The sequence below is a fragment of the Narcine bancroftii genome, chromosome 1, assembly GCF_036971445.1.
Source record: "Narcine bancroftii isolate sNarBan1 chromosome 1, sNarBan1.hap1, whole genome shotgun sequence".
Taxonomy (NCBI): Eukaryota; Metazoa; Chordata; class Chondrichthyes; order Torpediniformes; family Narcinidae; genus Narcine; species Narcine bancroftii.
Window position 1 is genome coordinate 77692851 of NC_091469.1, and position 21599 is coordinate 77714449.

Consider the following 21599-nt stretch of genomic DNA (forward strand, 5'->3'; position numbering starts at 1 on the left):
TTATTGGCAGACAAATCCATGCTCCTTACTAATTTATCAAGAGACAAGAACAAACAATATTGTGTTGATGATCAGGATACTGATGCTCAACAAAACCAAATTACTTCAGCTCCAGAAAATACTTTTCCTTGGGATAAACCAATACAAAGAGTTATTACACCTGATGAAATGTTGCCTGAGATAACAAAAAAATCTGAAGAGAAAATTCAACAGACAGACACCAAAAATCTAGATTTTGGCACAGAGTCCACACAAATGCCAATAAAATGTGATTCTTCACAGCAAGTTCATTTTCCAATTGCTGATGAAGTTATACATGCATGGACTGTCTTTAATCAGGAAACTAGGAACGTAACTTCTGAGAGTAAAAAAATAGATGTTGCAGGAAATGACCAAAACTACCAAATAACTCCACAAAGACATGATGTAAATACTGGTCCTGCGATCGAGAAAGAAAATTTAATCTCTAGAAATTCAGAAGAAATTCTACATATTCATAATCAACCAATGGAAACGAACTTTGAAGAATGGAATATTTCTCAAGATGATCCTAAACAGTCACCATTGGCAAATCCGAATCTTTGGAGCGATCAGATAAGCAGTATTGACCATGCAGGTACAGATGAAAAAAGTGAATTTGAACAGGATGTTGTTTTAACAATGTTTGATACCCATGTCCCAGGAATTGAGCACATGCAAGAAGTACATCAGTCTAAAATAAGTCACTGTCAGGCAATATTTGAAGCCATAGAGATATTAAACACAGAGGGTTGCAAATTAACAGCAGCAGGTAGTTCTGCTGTATTGACTGATATTGAACTGAGTGGCCATACGACTTCTGACAGTCTGGAGAAAAGTGGTGAACATAACGAAGGGATCGGTCAAGAAAGTGCAGAATTTCTCAATAAAGTGAAAGGTTCAGTTCAGCAAATTAGACACTCTGCAACTGAAAAACCATGCGAAGCAAATCCAAGGATGAAAGAGAGTCGAGAGCTTTCTTCAGGAATGCATCAACTATGCAATATTTTGGAACAGCCTCAATGTGAATCAATATGTAAAAACCAAAGTGTATTCAATCAAATGCAGGAAATTAGCCAACCAAAAGCAGACTCCAGTTTGTGCCAAGGTTATAAAATGGAAGACAGGTTACCAGACTATGAACATAATGAATTATTCAGTTCAGTTGGACTGGAATTGGTGAAAACAGATAATGAACAAACCCTGGAAACTCCTCGCATGTGGAATCAATTCCAACAAGAAGTTGCCGAACTGGAGGGTAAAAATTCAGATTTGCCGTGCATATCTGGTGAGAAGTTGTCCTGTCTTAACCTAGAAGGAAAATGGAAGGAGTCGACACAGAAAGCAACAAAACCAGTGTTCAATCTTGGTGAAGCTGATCAAGGCAGGCTGCTGCCACAGTCTGAAACATTGCCAGCCCATTTGGCAGATATAGATGTTAAAAATCAGCTCTTGAAAGAAGGAAAACTGCAAACCATGAAGAATTCTGAACACTGTTCTGATTTTGAATTTATTCAGCCATATACAAATCTTGAAATTTTGAACATAGTTGAACAAGGGCAACCAACCTTCGTGAATCCTAACAAACTTCTAGAAAATGAACAGAATCAACCTCTAGATGAAATTCATGACATTTGGATAGACCCTGGTTATGAATTTCCTGAGCTGCTTTTGGGTAAAAATGATGTTCGCAACAGATCTGAGCAGGAGTTAATTGAAGCAGACATTCCTGATATTGTGAATGATTACTGTCAAAATAAATCCCTGGCTTCTTCAGCTATACCTGATCTGTGGGATAACTCCAGTAAGTTTTTTGGTTCAGCTGCAGTAAATCCTGATATTTTAAATGTCTATAAACTAGAATCAACCCATTCAGCTTCAAATAGTCCAGATAGATCGAGTGAGTCTGTTGAAGTTGAGAAACAAGATTCTGTAAGTTCAGATGCAAGGGTTGATTCAGAACAAAAGCATAAAGAAGTGACCAGATTTCCCGCTCTAATGGATCCATCTGGACAACCATGTAGCCCATCCATCTCAGGTGATCATTCTTTAAATGAACATAATGAATTAATACAACATGTAAGCCATAAACCTTTAATAGCTGTGGATTCAAAGATTAATGTGTACACTGAGTCAGGGCAATATTTCAACACAGTGGAACAAAGATCCAGTGAAAGTAAAGATTTAAAGGTTTTAAATAATGTCAATTTTGAATCACTGCAAGATTTGCGACCAATTTCTATATGTCCTGATGCGTGGATTCAGTTGGGAGAAGGGTCTGAAACAAATATGAAAGAAGATCATTTACAAGGTGAGCATAGAGAGGTGATAAGATACTATGATTTGGAAGATAATGAATTTACAAGAAATATAAACTATGTGATGATCCAAGAAAACATGAAGGATCGTAGTGACTGGAACCTGGGGGAAGAGGTTTCTATCTGTACACCTGGTGCTCTGCCTTGTTCATGGACTGAAAGTGAGCAGTGTCAAAACTCAGGTTCTGAAAATAATGCTTCGTGCCACGTAACAAAAAAAGAAACTGAATCTTTAACTCTGGATGACACAAGAACTTCATTTCATGAAGAAAAATCTGTTTTAAAAGAAAATCTACTAACTTTAGCCAAAAATATGCACAGTGGAAATAACAAGGAAAAAGAAATTGAACCCTTCTTTTCAAAATCCAGATCTGATGAGAAGTATTTTATCTCTGACTTGGGCAGTCAGGTAATTCCTTCACATAATTTGGAAGCAATGGATTACTTCTCTGTATCAGAAGAAAATCTTTTGCATATGGAGCCACTGAAAGATGTTTCTCTAGCAGTAACTGTGGACTCTAGTTTACATGAAACATTTTCATCTGCAGACAGCACTGCATCCAAAACCACAAATAATGAGTTTGTCCACAGAGAGAAAATTGAATTTTGTGATGAAGATCCTCTGTATATGCGTTCTGAAGTCCAAGCTTGCAATAGCAACAGCAGGTTAGACGTGTTTGAAGTGAATACAGCATTTGTCCACGAAAATCTGGACATCATTTCACCAACTAGTGTTTCTGCATATGTAGGGCAGACAGATTCATTGACGAATACAATTGAAGATGTTAAAGACAGTAATGTAGTTCCACCACTAGATGGTATTTCAGCACTCTCTGTCACAGAGATAGCAAAACAAAGACATTTTGAAACTGAATGTTCAACACATAATGTGGAAAGTACATGGGTTTCATTTGAAAATACGGAGAATAGTAGTAACAGCAATGTAACATCCTCTAGCTTATCATCCAGTATCCACAAATCAGATATCTGGGAAGATCTCAGTCCTGAGGATGGTGGCATAGTTGATGCTGAAGAGACTTCTCATTCATTGGTTTTAGAGGGCATTGCTGCTTCAGATAGAATAAAAGGAAGTGAACTGAGAATAGAAATTGCAGAATTTTGCAACAGGGGAAATTATCCCATCTTGGAGCAAAGTTTTGATGATCAGTACAGCTTTCTGGTTTCTTCTGTCACTTCACCAGCAGCCCCGGTCAGTTGCAGTTTGACAGAAGTTGAATATTTGCCTAAACACCACACCAATGTTATTCCAAATGAATTGCCTGGAAAAGAGATTGGACTAACTTCGAACAAGGATTGCAGTGCAACCGAAATAGACTACATCACCTTATCTGGGAAAGAGAAACCTTGTGAAAAAGCAGTGGATATGCAAGTGAACAAAAGCTTGATGGTAGAAGATACAGTTCCAACACATGTGAAAACAGATATTCAAGAAGATGTGCTTTTAGCATTTCCTTCAGATACAGTTCAACATGTGCTGACTGAACATGAAAGTAGTGATTTTGAGAACTGTTTTGGTGAAACCCTTTCGACATACAATACCTCCAACGACCAATTTGTGACAGATAATGATCAGGATGGAGGGAAGGGAAAATTAGATGAAAAACTAATTGAAAATGAACAAAGCAAAAGAGAAGTGGATGCAAGTGATCCTCTTGATGCCTCATCAGATGCAAGTTCTAGTAAGACAGAAATGAGTTTATCTGATTCAGAGAACTCTGTTAGAGAACTGAAAACAGCAGGACTTCCAAGTGATGAGACCTGCAGAAAAAATTCAGAAGAACCTGAGATTGAGCATGATGCCGAATGTCCAAAGTCACTGGGAGCGAAGCAGGCAAATCATTCCAAGAACATTGTACACACAGGCAATCTTAGCAGTGCTGAAATTGAGAGCACTGTGTCGTCTCAGTTCCTGCAAGATGATAAAATTTTGTTGAATGATTTGGAAGGTGTAAAAGGAGCAGACCAGGCTAATTCGGAGTCATCTGGAAATGATCCCAAAAAGGAACAGGCTTTAGCCAAAACGAGTGAATCAACTGAAATAAGGTAAACTTTGTCACAGACAGTAATGTTTATATAAATGCAAAACACCCACACATATGTTCTTAAATATCTATTTGTATATAATTAACCTAAATTTATACTGATTTTGAATTCCATAATTCTGAGTGTTTCTTTTAAATTGCAAAAATATCATCAGTGAATAAATGCAATTCAAAATTAATTTCAGAATTAATTTCTAAATTTGTAATCAATGCATTGGCAATCAAGACTTGGCAACTGAACCTTCGTGTATCCAAGGTTTTTCAGACATTTTGAGCAGAGGCCTGCTTGTCTTCAAGTGTGAAAAGCCATATCCTAGCTCTTCAAATAAAGAGTGAAGAACATTCAATGAGCACTGAGAGTCTTGGCCAGGAAGTGCACATTATGTTAAGAGTATGCCTGGAAAATATTGTGCATATAGTGTAAGGAGTCACTTTAACTGAGAAAATTACTGTTTTGAATAAAGAGTAACTGACCCTCTTATTTTCCTTGCACTGGCATTGGAAAATGTTGTTTGAGGGTGTAGGACCATGATCCAGTGAGGAATTTTAAAAAATCAAGTTTTCCCAAGATAAAGCAGTGAGGAAAGAAGGCAATGAATCTAGTACATAAGGCAATGGTTACAGGAAACAGAAAATCAGAAGGGCCAAAATGGTACACCCAAATAGATGCGAGGAGTAAACCAGAGACTGGGTGTTGTTAGCAATTCCGTTTGTTTAGGAATTTACTGTATATTCACTGCTCTGCATGTGGACCAGCAACACTTTAGTACAATAAATGTCAGTCCAAGACAGTCCATTCAATTGTGATGCCACCTCTACACCAGCAGTATCTTTTGGTTCAAAATGCCCATCTTTTCACTGAATTGGACTTTGACAATATTGGGTTTAAGGCTGACATTTATGTTTGTGTGGGAGCCAGCCCCATTTATTGGGTAAAAAATTGCCTCCAAACAGTGGGGGTTGGGGGGAACTGCGAGGTCAGATTGGATTGGGAATTGATGAATACCTGTCTTGGTGAACAGATATCCTACTCTATACTCACCAAGGCAATAAAGGTGAGGTCCTCAAATGTGTATGAAAAAGAATGGTTGATGATTAAAAAGTACTGCATTAGGATAGATCAGAGCTTTGAAGAACTTTTGAGTGTTCTGGATAGTAGGCCATATCTGCTTACGGCTCGAGCAAAATTCTTTGCATGTTGATTTTCTTCAGCTGGAAACATGACTATTTCTTCTGCTGTATGATAGCCATACAAGATGGTTGGAAGTATTATTGTTTGGGCATGCACCTCAATAGAATAGACCATAGATGCTCTCAATTAAGTTCCCATCCACTGATTTTCAGCTTATTATTCCCATTGGCAATTCATTATATTCCTCTAAGATTTGGCATAGCTTAATTTTCCTTAAAGAACACTAAAAGGAAAAATGAAATGACTATTATTGCAGCCAGGTGTTCAAGAGTCATTGCCTTGCAGCAGGAGAATGCAAGGTGTCCTGTGAAAACTGATTTACAATGTAGAAGGACTTTGACACTTTTTTTTAGCCATTGCAATCAATTGAGAGTTAAATGCAAATGTTCAATTAATAATTAGTTCAGGAATTTCATGGCTTTGCATAGATGTTAATGTTGAGTATGTCAGCAAGATATTATGGACTGGGTAAGTTTCAGATTTTCATACTTAATTTGCTATTATGAGAACTGTCCAATTTTACTGGAATTTATTTCTCGATTCGAAATTCAGTCTCATATAACCTATTTTATGACAAGCAAATCCATTTTAGCAGAGACTGAGATTAAAATGATAAAGTATTGATTATTCCAGTATCCTGTTTAACTAACAGTATTAACAGTATTAAAAATACAGGTGGGGTGGCAGAATATTTAATGCAAGAAATATCACTTTGGTGGTGAAGTGGTTCTAACTGAAATGAGGAAGCTCATTGCGAAAGTTAGGTTGTAGCAATAACAAGCTGCTGAGTATGTTGTGTAAACTGGTGTTTGTAGCTCCTTTTATGTGGTTGATATTTTTTGAAGTATCAGTACCATTCGTCTCTTTAACAGAATACATGTGTATATGAAATAGTTGGATTGCAAAAGTACTTATAAGAGCTTAAGTACATTGAGTAAAGGCTAAATACTTAATAATATTTTATGCAATATCAATTCTATATCTGTATTAATTTCCACAGTAGGATAACAGAGAAACTGTTTATTTGAGAACTGATTTTGTACATTTTCTTTTGCTGATGCATGGATCCAACATCTTCCTTTGGAACAGTCTGCAACTTCTTCATAAAAATAGCTAATATTCAGATTTAGATACTATTTATTGTCCTGTAATAAAATAGAAATGTCATATGACAGGAAATTGCCTTCAGTCTGCCATAAGGACTCTAGCACCACTGCAGCTGCTCAAGACTCCAGTTCAGTTCAAACCATCGGCAACCTGATCCCAAATCCAAGCCTCCGACAGGATGTGGAGACATTTGGGAACCCTCCTTGCCCTCAGCATCCTCTCATCTCCAGCTGCCCACAACCTGATCTAAGTCCTTTGAACTCATGTCACTAGAAGCCTGCAGCCTTTGTGGGTTCCTCACTCAAAAGTTACTAACAGTTTGCTGCCTGTGTGTCTGTCAGCTGCAGATCCCTTCGCAGGACTGCCACCATGGTTACTGTCCTTGGGGGGGTGGTTCTCTGCATTACTGGTGCTGGTCCGCTGCTCCCTGGAGTCTGCAACCACTTGAGGCTGCTGCCAAAAACAGGTGCCGCCATTTTGGGCCCAGACCCCATGGTCATAGGATTTTAAATGCAACATTGTTGGCTCCTTTATCAGGCTATTTAAAGCCTGTATGGAGTTATTGGCAGTTGGACTGGCCAGTAGGATCCCATGGGGGAGCGCTATGTCTCCGCTCGCTGCTCTCCTTGGGTCCGCACCAGTGCTACAGCAGCTCCTGGAGTGCTGCCATTTTTTATATCGTACTTAACAAAGATGAACTCAAAGTTTGTGGTCTTTAACCACTGCATGTGGTACCATTTGTAAAAGATACTCGACTCACTAATTGTGCCTCATAAAACTTAATGTTGCTGTTTTATAAAATAATTTATGAATCAGTTGAGCCATAAGATGATGTGTTAAGTCCTATTCCAGAAACATGAGCACAGTTATCTGGTTTACATTCCATTCCAAAACCAAAAAATAAAGGTTCCAATATTGGACATGGTGTGCCATGTATGAGCCCTGTCAGTCCTCTCAGGTGATCTCATGGACTGTTTTGGGAAAAAAAACAAAGGAATTATCCCCAGAGTGTTTTGTAATATTTATAACATATAACATATATAACATATAACAATTACAGCACGGAAACAGGCCATTAGGCCCTTCTAGTCCGCACCGAACCAAACACCCCTCTCTAGTCCCACCTCCCTGCACAATGCCCATAACGCTCCATCTTCTTCTCATCCATATACCTGTCCAACCTTTTCTTAAATAATACAATTGACTCCGCCGCCACTATTTCTCCCGGAAGATCATTCCACACGGCTACCACTCTCTGAGTAAAGAAGTTCCCCCTCATGTTACCTCTAAACCTCTGCCCCTTAATTCTTAACTCATGTCCTCTTGTTTTAATCTTTCCTCCTCTTAACGGAAATAGTCTATCCACATCCATTCTGTCTATCCCTTTCATAATCTTAAATACTTCTATCAAATACCCTCTCAACCTTCTCCGCTCCAAAGAATAAAGACCCAATCTGTCCAATCTCTCCCCATACTCCAGATGCTTAAACCCAGGCAACATTCTGGTAAACCTTCTCTGCACTCTCTCCACTCTGTTTATATCCTTCCTATAATTAGGCGACCAGAACTGCACACAGAACTCCAAATTAGGCCGCACCAACGTCTTATACAATCTCAACATTACCTCCCAACTCCTATATTCCATGCAATGATTGATAAAGGCCAGCATACTAAAAGCCTTCTTCACCACCCTATTCACGTGAGTTTCTACCTTCAGGGAACGATGTACCGTTACTCCTAAATCTTTCTGCTCTTCTGTATTCCTCAATGCTCTCCCATTTACCACGTATGTCCTATTCTGATTCTTCTTACCAAAATGAAGCACCTCACACTTTGTACAATATCATAAATACGTACATATTATCTAAACATTTACTGTACACAAAACATTAACATCTATGCAAAATGCTTCATGTATCCTGTGTGAAAACCACAATATTCAAGATTTTTTTTAATGTCATGTAATAAAACAGAAAATGTAATGCTGCGTGAAATTTCCTGTAGCAGAAATTGCCCAGCACCCCTTACGGTCAGAGAAAGAGAAGCAAAAGAGAGTCCCCTCCCCTGCCCCCCCCCTCCCACCCACCCCCCAGAGTCACTGAGTGTCTGTGGATTCGCCTCCTGGGCTCCTGCAGTCACGTCGCCTTCAGTAAATATCAGCAACCCAAACTCCAGATGTAAAACTCTGACACGGTCAGGAAAACATTTTTAAAAATAACAAAATTCAATTCAAGGCAGTCCATATTTTTAAAAACATGCAGTGCATGCCTGAAATAGGATTTGTGTAATAAATGAAGAATTACATTTGCAATTACAAACTGAATAATTTTAAATAAAAATGCAAGTGAATTTTAAATACTGTGATGTGCTCTAAAGTCCTCAAAGGGTTTCCCTTTTGCCAAAGCTGTCCTCTGTGAAGCACCTTGGGATATTCTAAATGAAATGCACCTTATGAATGCATCCACATCTCAAAATAAAATTCAGTGAGATATTCTACCCTAGTTAATTGAAATATCAGAAATATTTTTGTTTGTCTTTTCATTTAAGCTTATTCTTTTCATCTATTTTATGAAAGATTAATTTTAAAACACCATAGCAATTTTATAATCATTTGAACTACTGTTTATTGCTTTTCTGCTTTATTTGTTCCAGTTTGATAGCATTTGTGCCAGAGCAATCACCTCTAAACTCTGAGTTGATGGCACAAAAAACTGCCCATGACCACTTCAAAGAAAGAACAGAACAGTTCCCTTCTGAAGAAAATGCAAGGTTAGTCATAATGCGCACAAATATTTAATTCACATTTTAATGAAAAGGAACTTATTCTGATTTGTTCTTTCCTGGCAATGTTGTGAAGGCTTATTATTATTTAACTCCAACTTCTCATGTTTATTTTCAAGTTGTCTAGAGGTTAATGATATAAAACCTTAGAATTCTCCTTTTCGCGCACGAGAAATTTACTTAGATGTCATTTGGAGAACAATGATGCACTTTGTTTAATATTTTTTTCTGAACAAATGAGTATCGATATTATGGCTGCACTTGTAATAAATTTTGTCACCTCAGGAGAATGCAAAAGTTTTTCTGAAATTGTTAGAAGAGGAAAGCAAATTTTGCAGTACAATGGTCAATTGTTAATACTCAACTAGTATCTCCAAAAGATATCATCTGACTATTTAGTTCATGGGATCTGTGAGACCTTGTATTTGCTTACAAGACAACAAAAATTGATAAGTGCATTATATGAAGGCGTGTCCTTCTAGTTATCTTCACCTGACCTCTTGTTTTTCCCCTCAACTCACAGTTAAGTCTGGGGCATTCTGTCAGATGTTGATCTAAAGGATTGGATCCAATTTACATATGGCCATTTATAATTGTACTATCCTTTCTTAAACACTAACTAAAGATGAAGAGGCCTGAAGACTCAAAACATCAGCAAGCAAGTGGATTAACCTTGGGTCCAGCCATAAGCTGTGAACTGACTAGAGGTCTCCAGCCCAGTTCTATAGATGGAAGTTCAATTACTAACCCACACCTAATTCTATTTACACCCACTTATCATTGACCATCCCAACCACCTCTCCCATACGGCGACACACTGACCTTTGGTCCTCTTTTGACTCAGTCCTGATGCAAGCTCTTGATCTGATGTATACTGTTTGCCTCTCCAGATACTGCTTGATCTGCTGAATCCTTAAAACGTTTTGTGTTTGTTCTAGATACCATTGTCAGCTGACTCTTTCCTCTTCTCTCTCAGCATTTTGATGGATTTGTGGGGTTTTTTTCAAAGTTCCTAACATTTCTTACATTTGATTTCAATGAGCTGTGATAAATTTTCATGGTTCATCAGTAATGGTGACCTGATTCATCAAGAAATAGAGCATGTATTAGCATAGTCACTATGTGAAATGACTGGAAGAAGTTTGAACAAAATTAACTCAGTAGCAGTGGCTCAACAGATTTAATTATGTGGGTCGATTTGAAAAAGAAAGATGGAAATATTAAAAAAGCCAATACTTTTCCCCCTTCCACATCTCTGGGACCTTGGCAGCACAACAGAGAGTAGCTCACTCCCAAGCTTCCTATAAAGAAGAGTTGGAAAGCAGCAATTAGTCACTGTTCACTGCTAGTCCCAGTTGCTTTGAGCAAATGGTGTTATAAATGGAATGGATTTGCTTGGACCATGCCAGAGATTTAAAAGTTGACCACAGCTGGTAACAGTTGGCTGGATAGAGATAGTTGAATTCCTTTTCTAAGAGACATTAATGAACTAAGTAATGATAAATTTACAGAATTTTTTTATTGCTTTCATTTTTTTCTTTAATGTTTTCAGCTTTTCAAACTTCAATGGTGAATTTTGAATTCATAGTTACAGCTTATCTTGGCCTTTATTTTATCATAAATAAAGCAAATAAACTCCTAAAGTGAGAATATTTCAGTGGAGTTTTTGATGTGCTGCACAGGTGACATATATATACCAAGCCAGTTTGCAAGATCAGGACAGGAGTGGGTGGGGAGGAGGGGGAGATGGCATCAACATGACTGCTATGAGACCATAGACTGGAGCTGTTTCAGGGAAGCAGCCACCTACAGCGGTCATGTAAACATCAAGGAGAACACAACTGGCTACATCAGCAAGTGTACTGAGGATGTCACTGAGGTCAAATGCTTCACAACCAGAGCTAACCAGAAACCATGTGGAGGATTTGGCACTTCTCAGAGTTCGTGATGCTGACCTCAGGACAGGGGACAAGATGGGATTAAGATTAGCCAGGGCTAAACTCTCCCGTGTAATACGAAGGCAAAGTGTGTATCCGCACAGACCATCCACCGACAGCTGTGCCACACCAGCGACACAAAGCACATGTGACAAGGGATCCAGACGACAATAGATCACAAGTTGACTTTGCAAGTTAAAGACAAGGATGCCTCCTTTTCGGACACACTGCATGGTTTGATGAGAAGAACAGGATAACGCCAAAGAAAGCTCTGTGCCCCTCTGATGAACAGGCCCCCTGTATAGCTGAGGGTGTGGTGAGCAAAATTCTATCCAAGGTGAACTCACACAAGACAGCAGGACCAGGCAAAATACCTGGTCAGGTACTGAAGGACTGCACAGAACAATTAGGAGGTCTTTACAGACATCTTCAGAACCTCACTGCAGCAGTCCATCATCCCGCCGGGTTTCAAGGCAGTGACCATCATCCCGGTACCAAAGAGGGTGAGAATAACAAACCTTATGACTACTGCCCAGTGACACTGACAACCACTATTATGAAATACTTTAGGCATCTGGTAATCCCATTTCAGTCCAACTGTGGAAGAAATCATTCCACTGATGATGCTATAGCTTTGTCCCTTCAGTCCGATCTGACCCACCTGCAGAATGACGCCTCATACACCAGGTTGTCATTCATTGAGTTCAGTTCAGCGTTTAATGCGATCTTTCCCCAGAGGATGGTGGAGAAGTGGTCCTTGCTGGGACTTCGTAACAGAAATACCACATTTTTGTCCGGGTCAATAACACAACTTTAAGTACTGGCGCACCAAAGGGCGGTGTGCTCAGCCCACTCCAGTTCTCACACTAACACATGACTACATCGCTCGATCCAGCTCCAACAGAGTCATCAAGTTTTCAGATGACACTCAGTGGTTGGTCTCATCAGCAACAACAATGAATCACACTACAGAGAAGAGGTGGAAAATCTCATGAATTGGTACAAGAATAATAATGTGAGACTTAACGTGGTCAAGACAAAGGAGATGATCATGGACTTCAGGAGGTCCAGGAACAACCACCCTCCACTACACAGCAATAACTCAGTAGTTGAGAAAGTCGAGATCACCAAGTTCTTTGGAGTCTATCTAACTAGTGACTTATCGTAGACACACCTCAATCTCATCACTAGTCAGGAAGGCACAACAGTGACTGCACTTCCTGAGGAGACTAAAGCAAGCAAGACTTCCAGCCACCGTCATGTGAACTTTCTGTAGGACCTCTATCAAGAGCATCCTGGCTGGCTGCAGCACAGTGTGGGAAGGTTGCTGCAGAGAATTGGATCGGAGGTTAATCCACAGGTTCAAAAGAGTAACGGAGAATATCCACTCTCCCCATTGACGTGATCCACTGGGATGAGTTAGCCAAGTCATTGCGGACCCTTTCCACCTGACACACCGAATCATTCAGCAATGCCCATCGGGAAAGCGATCCAGGAGTTTTAGAGCCAGCACCATCAGGCTGAGAAACAGCTTCTCGCGGGCAGTGAAAATGCTGAACAGCCATATAACCATATAACCACTTACAGCCCTACTAGACCATGCCGTAACAAATTCCCACCCTCCTAGTCCCACTGACCAGCACCCGGTCCATACCCCTCCAGTCCTCTCCTCTCCATGTAACTATCCAGTCTTTCCTTAAATGTAACCAATGATCTCACCTCAACCACGTCTGCCGGAAGCTCATTCCACATCCCTACCACCCTTTGCGTAAAGAAATTTCCCCTCATGTTCCCCTTATAATTTTCCCCCTTCAATCTTAAACCATGCCCTCTAGTTTGAATCTCCCCCACTCTTAATTGAAAAAGCCTATCCACATTTACTCTGTCTGTCCCTTTTAAAATCTTAAACACCTCTATCGTCCCCCCTCAATCTTCTACGCTCCAGAGAAAAAGCCCCAGTCTGCACAACCTTTCCCTGTAACTCAAACCTTGAAATCCTGTCAACATTCTCGTGAACCTTCTCTGCACTCTCTCTATTTTGTTTATATCTTTCCTATAATTTGGTGACCAAAACTGTATACAGTACTCCAAATTTGGCCTCACCAATGCCTTGTACAATTTCATCATAACCTCCCTCCTCTTGAATTCAATACTCCGATTTATGAAGGCCAACATTCCAAATGCCTTCTTCACCACACCATCTACCTGAGTATCAGCCTTGAGGGTACCATTTACCATAACTCCTAAATCCCTTTGTTGCTCTGCACATCTCAGTAGCCTACCATTTAATGCATATGACCTATTTAGATGTGCCTTTCCAAAATGTAACACCTCACACTTATCTGTATTAAATTCCATCAGCCATTTCTCAGCCCACACCTCCAGCCTTCCTAAATCACCTTTTAATCTACGGTAATCTTCCTCACTGTCCACAACACCACCAATCCTTGTATCATCCGCAAACTTGCTTATCCAATTCTCCACCCCTACTTCCATATCGTTAATATATATAACAAACAATAGTGGACCCAGGACCGATCCCTGAGGAAATCCACTAGTCACCGGCCTCCAATTGGACAAACAATTTTCTACCACTACTCTCTGACACCTCCCATCCAACCATTGCTGAATCCATTTCACTACCTCCTTATTTATACCTAATGCCTCCACCTTTTTTCCTAACCTCCTGTGGGGAACTTTATCAAAAGCTTTACTAAAGTCTAAATAGACAACATCCACAGCTTTCCCTTCATCAACCTTTTTTGTAACTCCCTCGAAAAACTCAATCAGGTTTGTCAAGCATGATCTACCCCTGACAGAACCATGCTGATTACTCCCTATCAATCGTGTACCTCCAAATATTTGTAAATACCATCCCTCAGAACACTTTCCATCAACTTGCCCACCACAGACATCAGACTCACGGGCCTATAATTCCCAGGTTTACATTTGGACCCCTTCTTAAACAGCAGAACCACATGCGCCACCCTCCAAACCTTTGGCACTACCCCCGTGGCCAGTGACATCCTAAATATCTCTGTTAATGGCCCCACTATCTATCCACAAGCCTCCCTGAGTGTCCTTGGGAATATTTTGTCCGGTCCCGGAGATTTATCCACCTTTATCTTTTTCAACACAGCCATCACTACTTCCTCGGTTATCCTTATATGCTTCATGACCTCCCCACTATTTTTCTTTACTTCAACTGGTTCAATATTTTTTTCCCTAGTGAATACCGAGGCAAAGAAATCATTCAAAATTTCCCCCATTTCCTCTGACTTCTCACTCAGCCTACCCTATCTACAAGGGGTCCAATTTTATCCCTCACTAATCTTTTACTTTTAATGTCCCTATAGAAACCCTTTGGATTTATTTTTACTCTGTCAGCCAAAGCCACTTCGTGCCTTTTTTTGGCCTTTCTAATTTCTTTCTTAAGATTCCTTCTACACTCCTTGTAGTCCTCCTTCAAATTATCAGCTCCCTGCTCTTAATACCTCTTGTACACCTCCCTTTTTCTCCTAACCAATTTTCCAATATACCTCGAAAACCAAGCCTCCAAAGTAACTGCTCCCATTGACCATTCAAGAATGTAATATTTAGTAAGCAATATGTATATATTTATTTTTATATCTGTATATTTGTCCTGTATGTGTGTTATGTCTGTGTGTTTTGCACTGAAGACTAGAGAACACTGTTTCATCGGATTGTACTTGTGCAACCGATGATAGTAAACTTGAACTTAAAAATTTAAGGACTTGAAAATGGTATCAAGATAGCAAGACACCTCATATTCTATATATCTTAACAAAGCCCTTGTAACATATTAAATAGTGCCCTTTTATGCATAAACATACCTTTCGTTGTGAGAAAATAGGAAAGCTTGGTATTTCCACACAAAATCTATTTAGAAGGACAAGTTTGTAAAATGGTGCAGCTAGTATAAGTGAGGCCTCATGGTTCTTGTGATCCAAATACAATTTTGATCTCATGTGCTGGTTGGTTGTGTGGAGGTTGCATATTCTCACTGACTGACTCTCTTCTGAGCACTCCCATTTCCAGTCGTCAAGTTTATTATCATCCGATAGCGCAAGTACAACCTGACAAACAACCTTTCTCAGGTCATCGATGCAAACCATTCAAGCTCACAGCCGGACATAACATGCATTGAGACAAACAATACCGAAGAAGGACACGTGTTAATATTTACAAATAAATAAATAAATAAATATTGGGTGACACAGACTCATGGGCCAAAATGGCCTGTTGCTGAGCTGTATGTCTAAATTTAAATAGTTTCATGAATATGAGCATCTCAGGTGGTTAGTGTGAGCAGTGCCTTTGGTCGTTCAGCATTTTCACTGTCCATGGGAAGAAGCTATTTCTCAGCCTAACGGTGCTGGCTCTGATCCTCTTGTATCTCTCCCGATGGGAACAGCTGAAAGATGCTGTGTGTGGGGTGGAAGAGGTTCTCAATGATTCTGCACACGTTCTTCAGACAATGTTCCCATCGAAAGTGGGGGGTGGTGGGGGGAACCAATAATGATTCTTCCTGTGGATTGATTTGCAATCCATTTCTCTGCAGCAACCGTTCCACACTATGATGCTGCCAGCCAGGGCACTCTCGATAGAGCTCCTAAAGAAGGCTGACATGATGGTGGCCAGTAGCCTTGCCTGCTTCCTACGTCTCAGGAAGTGCAATTTCTCCACATACTTGGGCCTCATCCAAGTGAGTGGAAGAATTTGAGGGAAGTTGATGGGAATGTGATGAGAATAAAGTGGAGTTAGTTAAGTGGGTGCAGGCTGATCGTTGCAGACTCTGTATGCCCAAGGACCTGGTATCCATGTTGTATGACTGTGACTTTAAAATGTTGCTCTTTAACATTGTCATCAGATGCCTGGCTGGTGTAAGAAGTGAAAGACAGATTCTCATATTAGTAGACTTTGAGCAGTGACAGATGTACCAACATCCGTGTTCTGCCTCTGTGTTCATCTCAATCCTATCCACAGTGTAACTTTAAGAAATGCCAAGTCTTGAGCGCTGTAAAGCTTTTATTGAATGCGAATATCACACATGGTCACCAGAGGGTGATATTTGTTCATATCAGCAAGAATTTAACTAGGAAATGTTTAATTGACTTTTCTACTTTGAATAATGGTAACAATGTTAGAGATAACAAGAAGTTTAAAGCAAGAAAAGTTAACTTGATCAGCCTAATTCAAATTATTATTCAGAAATTCCTTGTTTTACTGAAATATATTTGGCAAAGTTCAAGTTTGCTTCTTTACATATCCAATCAAACAGCTTGAGATGAAATACAAAGAGTTTTGCTGCTTGTGTTGGTAGTTTACTTCTGCCACAGTCTTTGAATAGCCTCAACTGAAAAACGATATTGCAAAATTTCATTTCCCACACATTTTCTAAATGTGTTTGACACTTAACGGTCAGTTTAATGCTGTGGTTTTCTGCCTGCTAAATCTCTGGAATCAGGATTTATTCTCATGAGGTTGTCACAAAATTAATTGTTTTGCAGCAGTATCACAGGGCAAATATTACATCGAAAAATAAATCAATTTGTGCAAAAGTAAGAGAAAATGAAGTAGAGTCCATTCAGAAAGTTGATGGCAGAGAGGAAGCTGTCCTTGGGCCACTGGGTGTTTGTCTCTAGGCTCCTGTACCTGCTTCCCAATGGTAGCAATATGTAGAGGGTCCTTGAGGATAGAAGCTGCTTTCTTAAGACATCACCTCTTGTAGACGTCCTTAATGGAATGACTGATGCCCCTGATGGTACTAGCTGAGTTCTCAACTATCTAAGCCAGTAGCACTCGCATCTACTGTAAGGAAATGCTTTGAGAGTTTGGTCATGGCCAGAATTAACTTGCACCTAAGTAAAGATTTGTATACCACCATCACTCGAAAGCAGGTGCAATCTCACTGGCTCTCCACTCAGGTCTATATCACATAGACTACAGCAATATGTGCATCAAACTACTGTTCATGGACTACAGTTCAGCTTTCATACCAGACAATGAAGCAACCAGTCAGAATGCTCTCCACAGTACACCTGTAGAAATTTGCGAGATTCTTTGGTGACATACTGAATCTCCTTAAAATTCTCATGAAGTATAGCTGCTAGCAAGCCTTCTTCATTGTATCATGGAGGCCTCAGGACAGATCTTCAGAGATATTTACACACAAGAACTTGAAGTTTTTAACCCTTTCCACTACTAACACCTTAATGAGGACTGGGTCATGTTTTCCTGACTTCCCCCTATTGAAGTCCACAATGAGCTCTTTGGTTTTGCTAATGTTGATTGAAAGGTTGTTGTTGGAACACCACTCAACAAACTGATCTGTCTCCTTCCTGCACGCTTTATCATTGCCATTCTGTGTTTTTGCTGATGACTGTGGTAGCATCGGCAAATTTGTAAATGGCATTTAAAGTGTGCCTATCCATACAGTCCTGGGTGTAGAGCGAGTAGAAGATGGAGCTAAGTACACATTTTTGAGCTGCACCTGTGTTAATCATCACCGAGGAAGATAAGTTGTTTCCAATTCATACTGACTGTAGCGTTCTGATGAGGAAGTCAAGGATGCAGTTGCAGAATGGGGTGCAGAGGCCCAGGTTTTTGAGCTTGTTGACCAGTACTGAGACTATGCTAGTATGTGTAGTCAAGGAAGAGTAGCCTGATGTATGGATTGCTGTTGTCTACATGATCCAGAACTGAGTGGAGAGCCAATAATATTGCATCTGCTGTTGAGCGATTATGATGGTAGGCAAATTGCAATTGATCCTAGTCCCGAACCATGACCAACCTCTCAAAGCCTTTCATCACAGTAGGTGTGATCACTAGTGGGTGATGGACTTTGAGCAGCTCACTCTGCTCTCGTATGAATGATGCCCTTTTGAAGCAGGTGCGGCAGTGAGAGACTGAAAACATTTGTAAACACTCCTGCTAGTTGGTTGCCATGTACACTATCAGTTCCTCAACATGATTATCCAACTGCACGTAAACCAACAAGGTCGGGTCAGATACAGCAATGAGCTCTCTGAACCCTTCTCCATTAACAATGGCGTGAAGCAAGGCTGTGTTCTCGCCCCAACCCTCTTTTCAATCTTCTTCAGCATGATGCTGAACCAAGCCATGAAAGACCCCAACAATGAAGACGCTGTTTACATCCGGTACCGCACGGATGGCAGTCTCTTCAATCTGAGGCGCCTGCACGCTCACACCAAGACACAAGAGAAACTTGTCCGTGAACTACTCTTTGCAGACGATGCCGCTTTAGTTGCCCATTCAGAGCAAGCTCTTCAGCGCTTGACGTCCTGCTTTGCGGAAACTGCCAAAATGTTTGGCCTGGAAGTCAGCCTGAAGAAAACTGAGGTCCTCCATCAGCCAGCTCCCCACCATGACTACCAGCCCCCCCACATCTCCATCGGGCACACAAAACTCAAAACGGTCAACCAGTTTACCTATCTCGGCTGCACCATTTCATCAGATGCAAGGATCGACAATGAGATAGACAACAGACTCGCCAAGGCAAATAGCGCCTTTGGAAGACTACACAAAAGAGTCTGGAAAAACAACCAACTGAAAAACCTCACAAAGATAAGCGTATACAGAGCCGTTGTCATTCCCACACTCCTGTTCGGCTCCGAATCATGGGTCCTCTACCGGCACCACCTACGGCTCCTAGAACGCTTCCACCAGCGTTGTCTCTGCTCCATCCTCAACATCCATTGGAGCGCTTTCATCCCTAACGTCGAAGTACTCGAGATGGCAGAGGTCGACAGCATCGAGTCCACGCTGCTGAAGATCCAGCTGCGCTGGATGGGTCACGTCTCCAGAATGGAGGATCATCGCCTTCCCAAGATCGTGTTATATGGCGAGCTCTCCACTGGCCACCGTGACAAGAGGTGCACCAAAGAAGAGGTACAAAGACTGCCTAAAGAAATCTCTTGGTGCCTGCCACATTGACCACCGCCAGTGGGCTGATAACGCCTCAAACCGTGCATCTTGGCGCCTCACAGTTTGGTGGGCAGCAACCTCCTTTGAAGAAGACCGCAGAGCCCACCTCACTGACAAAAGGCAAAGGAGGAAAAACCCAACACCCAACCCCAACCAACCAATTTTCCCCTGCAACCGCTGCAACCGTGTCTGCCTGTCCCGCATCGGACTTGTCAGCCACAAACGAGCCTGCAGCTGACGTGGACTTTTTACCCCCTCCATAAATCTTCGTCCGCGAAGCCAAGCCAAAGAAGAAAAACACTATCAGGACCTGATTCCTTGTGAGGTTCACCCTCTTGAAGGATGCTCTGACACTGACCTCAGAGACAGATATCTCAGGGTCACTAGCTTCTGCGGGGATTCTCATAGCCTCTGTTGAGTTCTCCTTTTAAAGGCAAGCATAAAAGGTGTTCAGTTCATTGGGCAGTGAAGCATCACAAACGGTTATAGTGCTTGGCCTCCCATTTCAGAATGTATTGGCCTGCTATTCCTGCCAAAGTTGGCCAGTGTATGACCAGCTTCTCTTGGAATTGCCTCTTTTCTGCTGCCATAGCCTTTTGCAATTTTTACCAGGCCTTCCCATAGAGATCTGGGATCACCGGACTTAAACGCCATCATTCTTACCCTCAGCTGGTTGCGAATCTTTTAATTCATCCAAGGCTTCTGGTTGTGGAGGAGAGTGGAGAGAGAGGAACTGTGGAGCAGAGTGCTCATAATGAGATACTGCAGGGTAGACCAAAGATGAGCTTCCAGCTCACCATTTGAAGTTGGATTTTTAATTGGTGTGTAAGTGAGCTGCCCAGTGTCTCCATGAGTTCTCCACTTTCAGTTTAGTGTGGATTAAGGTAGTATTTAATGGAAAGTAAAAGGGCAAGAGAAGTAAAATTTGTGTACTCTCTATCTATTTCACTGCATAAATTCAAAAAAAACAAACCTTAATGTTATGTGTTGTATGCACTCATATGATAATTGATCCCATGTAAAAGTTGACGCCCACCCCCCCCCCCCCCATTTTGGTCCAAAAATTGCGTATCCCCCCCTCCCCCCTATTTTTGGCACCAACTTCCTGCCCATCCAAGCTCCTGACACCCCGATCGTGGACCCTTGCCTCAGCCACCCCCCATTCAAGCAACCTATGTCCCGACTGCCTGTCATAAGGCTGTATGGATTCAGAATTGGCTTGCCTGTACAAAGCAGAGAGTAGCAGTGGAAAGGAAGTATTCTGCCTTGAGGTCAATAATTAGTGGAGTTCCTCAAGGATCTGTTCTAGAACACCTGCTCTTTGTGATTTTTATAAATGACCTGGACAAAGATGTAGAGGGATGGGTTAGTAAGTTTGTGGTTGGAGGAGTTGTAGATAGGGTTGAAGGCTGTCCTAGGTTACAATAGGATATAGACAGGATGTAGAATTAGGTGGGTGAAAGTGTCTTTCCACGTCATCAAAATTGCTCATCGAGCTATCAACGATGCAAAAGCTAAGATTCTCTTCTGGACTGAGGACAGAGATGTACTCTCTTCTAGAGAAAAACCAAATAAAGCAACCAAAGGCTTGGTTCTAATTTATTCTTAAGAATCATTGATAAAGTTTGGAAAATCACTTTCCAAAAATGTTCTACATTCAGACACTCCCAAAATATATGAAGCTTCACAGATTTTACACTTATCACGTTATGGATCCCTATCAGGATAAAAACGAGATAATTTAACTTTAGACATGTGTATTCTCTGCACTATCTAAAATTGCAACAAACAAATTTATGTACAAATGAAGACTCATTGATCAAATTAAGAATTATATCCCAATCCTCATCAAAGAATATTCTATTCAAATCACACTCCCAGTCATTCTTAATTCAGCTCATTGAGGCCATTCTTAAATTGATTAAATTATTGTAAATATTTTACATTAATCCTCCATGAGAAAATTGCAAATCAAAAATAATCAAGACATTGTTTCACACGCTCATATTCAATGGTTACATGATATCATGTCTTATTTAAGTTTATTTAAAAAATAGATATAATATTAAAGATAGAGAGTTGTGGGTGTCTGAAATACATTGCCAGGGGTGCTGGTAGAGGCTGGAAAATAGGGGCATTTAAGAAACTCTTAGACAGGCACATGAATAAAAGAAAAGAAAGGGTTATGAGTTAGGGAGGATTTAGTTTTATTTAG

At 40.6% G+C, this 21599-nt stretch overlaps 1 protein-coding gene across 12 annotated transcripts in view; it reads left to right on the plus strand.

The window, feature by feature from the left end:
* Positions 1-2775: 2775 nt before the first annotated feature.
* Positions 2776-21599, plus strand: part of LOC138760114 (protein prune homolog 2-like) — a 134884-nt gene continuing 116060 nt past the window's right edge. For all 12 annotated transcript variants that reach the window (XM_069930502.1, XM_069930516.1, XM_069930517.1 and 9 more), the window contains exons 1-2: positions 2776-4400; positions 9351-9467. In XM_069930502.1, coding sequence (XP_069786603.1) covers positions 2812-4400; positions 9351-9467 — 1706 coding nt within the window. In that variant the 5' untranslated portion in view covers positions 2776-2811. The remainder of the gene's footprint in view (positions 4401-9350; positions 9468-21599) is intronic.